The sequence below is a fragment of the Streptopelia decaocto genome (genome assembly GCF_964273445.1).
Source record: "Streptopelia decaocto genome assembly, chromosome: 1".
NCBI lineage: Eukaryota > Metazoa > Chordata > Aves > Columbiformes > Columbidae > Streptopelia > Streptopelia decaocto.
This window is the reverse complement of record NC_138663.1, coordinates 178,782,021-178,788,762: the sequence shown is the minus strand read 5'-3', so window position 1 is coordinate 178,788,762 and position 6,742 is coordinate 178,782,021. Positions and strand designations below refer to the sequence as shown.

The following is a 6,742-nucleotide window of genomic DNA, read 5'->3' as shown; positions in this document are numbered from 1 at the left end:
TCAACACAATCAACATCTATTCTTTCTCTGTTTTGTGCACAAATATAAACCTATTCTTTCTGTTGGTGTATAAATGTATGTACAAAAATGCAAATTGTTGTCCTGTGTTAAGGCTGCCTTAATGAAGTATAAATGTACAAGCACATACCTATGCAGTTTGACTCAAATCAAAACCTTGGCCAGATCAGAAAGCAAAGTGCTGGAGTGGCTGCTGACGCAAAGATATTTGCACAGCATGAACACTTCAGGTGATGGATGCAGCTTCATTCGCTTCACTAAAATTTTGCTACTTCCCACCAGTGAAAGATGGGGCTGGAAGAGCTCAGACCAGGTAGTGAAACCCAAAAGTCATCTCTGTCATACAACCCTCCCTCCCACCCTGCAGCCCACTGTTAAAATCGCTAGAGCTAAACCTCTGGTGAGGTATTCCCAGAGATGAAGGACGGGTGAGACTAAACGTAGCATCGTTCATGTTCCTCCCCACTGCGTTTCTCTGCACAAAATGCTTGTGTTGACCTGCAAAGACCTCTAGGCGCTGAAGCATGAAACCCATGAACAGATCCCTCTGACACATCACAAAACCTTTATTAGTGTTTATCAGTGACACAGATTACAGGAACCAAAGGCAATTAAATAACATTTAACTTTAAACTGACCACAGACTCAAGAAATACAAGTCACATTTGGCAAGGCAAACTTCTCAGTACACTGGGTTACTTAGGTTATTATTACACCATGAAAGAGGAATTTCCCTTACAAGGTTCTACATTTTCAGGATATTATTATTAATTATTCTTATTATTGTGTCTTTCAAACAGCTCCTTTGGCAAGAATTCCCATTTTTTAAGTTTTTATTATATAAAAATATAACCAATTTTCATTATGTACAAACATTACATTACACAATGTACAGGTTAAAAATACTACAAAAAATGGCAGGCCATGGGTGAACCGAAAGCAAAAAAACCCCAATGTAGAAAACATGAAAAAAAATTAAATACTGCACATTTCATAAAAATTACATTAACTACAAACAAATTTTTTTTTTTGTTTGCAAATATCAAACAGTACTGACGTGATTGGAAATCTTTCCCAACGACTTCATTTTTAAGGCACATCTTGCATATTTACATGTACGACACCGGATCTGGTCAATAACTTAAAGGCTCTCGGGAGTGACCTACTCGTGTGTGCGCAGGGACGTGTGTGCTCGGGCAGGGACCATGTTGGGCTACACCTTCTCAGCTGTCTCAGTCTGGGGGCCCAGGTATCTAGTTGAGGGGGCTGGGTAGAGGGGCACCCCGATCTCCTGGAGGTCAGGGAGCCGTGCGGGGCGTGGCGGGGAGAGGAGCGTGATCGTCCGGTCAAAGTCTCTGTGCAGCACTTTCTCGTAGACGCTCTGAAGCCCCACTGTTTTGGGCAGCTGGGCTTGATAAAAGTTGTCCCTGCGAAGGGGATCCCTGGGCAAGGATGTGCTCTTGCAGAAGGTGGAGAGGGGTGCCGAAGGATGGGGAGAAGGATGAGGGTTGGCTCGGCCGCAGGAGGGGCTCCAGCAGCGGTCTGAGTGGCCCAGGATCTTGCACTCGGCTGTGCATGCCCACAGACCTAAAGAGAGACAGAGAAGGGAGGGGAGAAACCTGTCATTACTGCAGGAATAAATCCACATCATTCGTAATCCCCAGAGTTATCAGTCATGGGGTGGATGATTCAATGCATCGACAGTGGGAGTCAGGAGGTGATGCTCTATGTCACGGTGGAAAAAACATGCTTGGGAAGGTTATGTTGTTTTGCTAGGGACAGTCCTCACAATCCTAACTTTAAGGGAAGCTTTTTGGGAGGAAAAAAACCTAATCCCACAGCACTTTCAGCATCTGCTAATTTGTGCTGTGTGCTCAGTGCAGAAAGGATACAGCATCTAGCAGCCTGCTGCGGGGACACCGGCAGTTTGAGTCACACAGAATCAGGTTTCCCCCTCCGGCTGCCCTGCCTAATCACTGTGCCCCAAGTATGGGTCCCTCTGTCCACCTTCCTGTCCACCCATCCATCTATCTGAAGGGGCCAGCTGGGAGCAGGGGCTGAGCGCTTACCGTTCTGCATGTGCGTGATGAGATCTTTCTTCAGAGCATCTCCGCTGATATCCGAGTCACTGTCATTAAAATCGCTGTCGCCTTTGCCGCTGTCTTTGCCACTGAACTTCTCTGCCTCTCGGCCAGAGATGGTGTTGAATGAGTGCCCCTTCCAAATGGCCACGGGGGGAGCAGGCTCCTTGCTGTAGCTTGGAGCAGCAGCAATACCCTTCTGGGGTGGGGAGATAAAAGGAGACGTGAGAGAGAGAAGTGGTGGAGTACAAATCAACATCAGAATCGCATCTCTCCGATTCACATGCCCCAAGATGCCTCCCCACCCTCTGGCCCCCTTCTCACGGTGAGATCTTACCTCCCCACTTGGTCCTCTCAGCTTCTTCTGACCCTCGTAGAGGCAAGTGCTGTCAATGCCACTCTCAGCAGTGGAAATCTCTTCAGCAGCTGGAGAAGGGTCGGGGCTGGTGAAAGAGGTTTTGCTTGGAAAGGTTCGTACCTCAAACACATTGCCCCTCTGGCTGCTCTCCTCTTGCCGGCCCTTCTCCAGGTGGGAGATGTCTATCTGGTCCTTCAAGGAAGCGTTGTTTTTGATCTCGTTCCCTTTCTTGCGCCTGTTGCAGGTGGTGGCGATGGTGATTATGGCCACCAGGAGGAGGGTGCAGCTGCCTGCCAGGACGATGATCACGATCAGAGGGATGTCCCACTGCAAAGCCTTTCCTTCCCAGGAGCTGGGCTTGGCTAGCTCCTGGATACTGGAAGGAGCAGTGGCGGTCACCAGGAAGTTTACTGTGGCGGTTGTGGCCAGTGGGGGTCTGCCGTTGTCTGTCACAGTGAGGATGACCTTGAACAGCTGTCCCAACTCTTCAGAGAGGTCACCCCTCAGCACAATGTCTCCAGTACTTGGGTTGATGGTGAAAAGGTCCTGCTGAGGCTCTTCCAGAAAGGCAAAGGTGAGCTCGGCATTGGCCCCATCATCTGCATCTCGAGCTTTGATCTGGGCCACCAGAGAGTCGCGGGAGGTCTTGCTGGACACACCAATTTCCACTGTCCCATTGGTGAGCACTGGGTGGATGATGACAGGAGGATTGTCGTTCTGGTCCACCATCCTCACTTTGACAAGGGTGCTGCTGGAGAGCTGTGGAGACCCACCATCAGTGGCCTGGATCCTCAGGTCCAACTGCTTGAGGATCTCATAGTTGAACGTCCTGAGGGCATAGATGGCCCCGGTGGCAGGGTCCACTGAGACGTAGGTGGAGATGGGGGCTCCCATGACCTGTGTGTCCAGGAGCCGGTAGGTGACCTTACCGTTGTGGCCAAGATCAGGGTCACGGGCCACCACAGTGGTGATGTAGGCACCTGGGGGATTGTTCTCTGGCACGGCCACCTCGTAGAGAGGCTTGGCAAAGAGTGGCGCATTGTCATTCTCATCGCTCACCCGCACCGTGTACTGGCGGACGGTCTTGAAGGGTGGTGAGCCCAGGTCCTCAGCCACCACAGTGAGGTTGTATTCAGGGATGCGTTCGCGGTCCAGTGCGGCTGTGGTGACGATCATGTAGCTGTCCTCGTAGGCACGCTGCAGGGCAAAGTGGTCGTGGCCTCGGAGACTGCAGCGCACCTGCCCATTGGCACCCGAGTCACGGTCTGAGGCGCTGACAAGGGCCACGAAGCTCTCACTGGCCGCTGCCTCACTGACGTAGGCCACGCCAGCGGCACTGGCAGCACCGCGGAGGGCGCTGATGCTGATGCGCGGTGCGTTGTCATTGACATCAGTGAGGCGCACAATGACGGTGCAGGTGGCGGTGCGGGGGCTGGCGCCACGGTCCTGGGCACGCACATCCAGCTCATAGGTGCGGGTGCGCTCATAGTCCACAGCGGCCTCCAGCGTGAGGCGACCCGAGCGTGGGTCAAGGCGGAAGAGCCGCCGTGCCTCGGGGGGCACCTGGCTGCCAAAGGCATAGACCACCTCGCCATTGGGGCCCTCGTCAGGGTCAGCGGCATCCAGGTCAAGCAGCAGGGAGCCAGGTGGCGCATCCTCGGGCAGTTCCACCGTGACCGAGCTCTGGGCAAAGGCAGGGCTGTTGTCGTTGGCATCGAGGACACGGACATGCACAGTGGCTGTGCCTGAGCGTGCCGGACTGCCACCATCCTTGGCCACCAGCTCCAGTGTGTAGGAGGGCTGGCGCTCGCGGTCCAGCTCCTGGAGCAGCACCAGGTCAGCACAGCGTGCTCCATCTGCCCGTGTCTGTGCCTCCACACCAAAGTGGCTGTTGAGTGAGACCTGGAAGCTCTGGATGGAGTTGGAGCCCACATCCTCATCTACAGCCACCTCCAGCGGGAGGCGGGTGCCAGGTGCAGCGCTCTCTGACACCTCCAGTGTCATCTGGGCACGGGGGAAGCGGGGTGCGTTGTCATTGATGTCACGCACCTCGAGCTCCACGTGCACCAGGCGGTAGCGCTCCCGCCAGCAGCTCACCACGTCGAAGGCCAGGACGCACTGGGGGGCTTGCCCGCACAGCCGCTCCCGGTCCAGCCCCCCTTCACCGATGCTCAGCTGCCCGTCCTCCTCCCGCACCCGCACCAGCGAGCTGTTGCTGAACTGCCGCATCAAGCGGAAGCTCATCTCCCCCGGCGCCTTCACCGGCATCTCGTCGGCCAATGTACCGATCACCGTGCCCGGCGCGCCCTCCTCGTCGGTGCGGTACCTCACCGTCTTGCAGTGGGACAGGGCCAGCAGGCAGGCGACGGCCAGCAGCCGCAGGGGGCTCATGGCACTTGCGCGGGGCTCAGCCCGACGGTGCGGTCCGGGGTGGTGATGCGCGGTACCCGCGGGGTGATACGCGACACCTCGGATACACCTCCACACACCCTCCACCGCCGTCTGCGCCCCTCCGCGCCGCCGCACGGTCTTTCATAGAAGGCGGTATGCAAATGAGCAGGCGGCGGAGCCAATGGGAGGCGGCGGGGTGCGGGCGGCTCCCCCCCCCCGCCCCCCGGCGGTCCCCGAACCGGGGCGGCTCCGGCAGCCGGCGGGAGCGGGGCGCGGGGCGCTCGCCTTTGTTTTCTTTAACTCTCCGGGGTTTGGGTTTTTTCCTTTTTTCCCGGCTTCATCCCCTTTTTCCCCTTTATTTATTTCTTTTTTTTTCTCTCTTTCCTCGCCCTCCCGTGTTTTCTTTCTCTCCGGAGGCGCGGCAACGGAGCTGGCGCGGGGAGCGCGGAGTAAAAAATGCGCAGCGGGGTTTGTTAATTGTGCCACAGGTCGGACAGGTGCCGTGTCGTGGCATGTCGTGCCGTGGCATGTCGTGCCGTGGCGTCCTGCGCGGGCGCGAGTGGGTGCGCTGGCGCGGAGCGGCGGCGGGCGCGGATTAGCGGGGTGCGGCGCGGGGGGGGCTGTGGGTGGTGGCATTCAGCTGCGCGCCCGGAGTGGTGTGTTACTCGCGTGAGAGCCTGTGATCAGCGCCGTAAGTCGCCTTTCAGGAAGTGTCCCCGCATGCTTTAGTATGCATGTCACCGCCCGGGTTTCTTAAGCCTGGGGCACTAGCAGGCGAGGAAAAAAAAAAGAGAGAAAGAAAAAAAAAAAGTTCCAAATAGGATTTAGCATAAGCTTGAGGAGATTTGGAAAGGTTTCAAAGATCAGGCTGTATCAAAGGCTTATGAAGCCCTCGTTAGCTGTAGAAATATAATAGCAAGGCAGGCTATCCCATTCGAGGAACCAATGTCTGTATTATTTCACTATGACAGGCCAAAGGGAGAGAAAGTTGAACAGTTTCCACAGAGGAGTTGGACTAAGTTGAATATAATGAGCAAACGCCACATGTATCCATTATGTCCCTCTATTCATTCCCAATCACTGCCATAACTCTTTGACTAAACGATGATGAGCGCTGAATTACACACAATGCCCTGCTCATATTAAAATACATTTAAGACCTATCCCTCCTGGTGCCCTGTTACGCCTATTCACAGGATTTTCTTTTTGTCCTAATAGGGCCTCTCTGGGAAGCAACACCAGTCTCGTTCCAGAAGAACAAAATAACAGCATGAGGCTGAAACCTGGCACGAACCGGGGGGAACGAAACCATCTGCCCTGCAAGGCACCGAGGCCCGGCGCGAAGCCCGGCGCAGCCTCCCGGCCCCGCGGTGCCTGAGCGGCCGTGGGGAGGGCGGCCCCAGCCCCGGCCCGCAGGGAGGGGACCCGACGGGGAGGGAAGCCAGGGGTCCTGAAGGGCATCCGGCTCTCCGGGAAACTGCATGCCCTTCCGTCCCTCCTTCCCTCTTCTTTCTCCTTTCCCTTCTTCTCTCCTCCCTTCCCTTTCCTTATTCCTTCCCTCCTTTCCTCTTACTTCCCTCTTTTCCTTCCTCCTTTCCCTTCTTCCATCTTCTCTTTCCCTCCTTCCTTCTGTTCATCTTTCCTCCTTCCTCCCTCTTGTCCTTTCATCTTTCCTTTCTTCCTTCCTCACCCTCTTTTCTTTCATCTTTCCCTCTTTCCCCTCGTTTTCTTTTCCTCATCCCTTTCCCTCTTCCTTTGCCTCCTTTCCCTCTTCCTTGCTTCCTTCCTTCCCTCCCTTATTCTCCTTCCCTCTTTCCATAACGCCACGAGATGCCTTTTAACGGAAGAGGGGGGACAAACAGAATGGGGGTCCACCACCCCCCACCCGCCCCGG

At 55.1% G+C, this 6,742-nt stretch overlaps 1 protein-coding gene across 1 annotated transcript; it reads right to left on the bottom strand.

Moving 5' to 3' along the window:
• Positions 1 to 595: 595 nt before the first annotated feature.
• PCDH8 (protocadherin 8) lies at positions 596 to 4,848 on the bottom strand (the record flags this gene model as incomplete). Its single annotated transcript, XM_082067146.1, has 3 exons — positions 596 to 1,605; positions 2,088 to 2,298; positions 2,437 to 4,848. The coding sequence occupies 3 exons, from the start codon at positions 4,846 to 4,848 to the stop codon at positions 1,232 to 1,234; spliced, it is 2,997 nt and encodes a 998-aa protein (XP_081923272.1). The 3' UTR covers positions 596 to 1,231.
• Between the last annotated feature and the right edge of the window lie 1,894 nt (positions 4,849 to 6,742).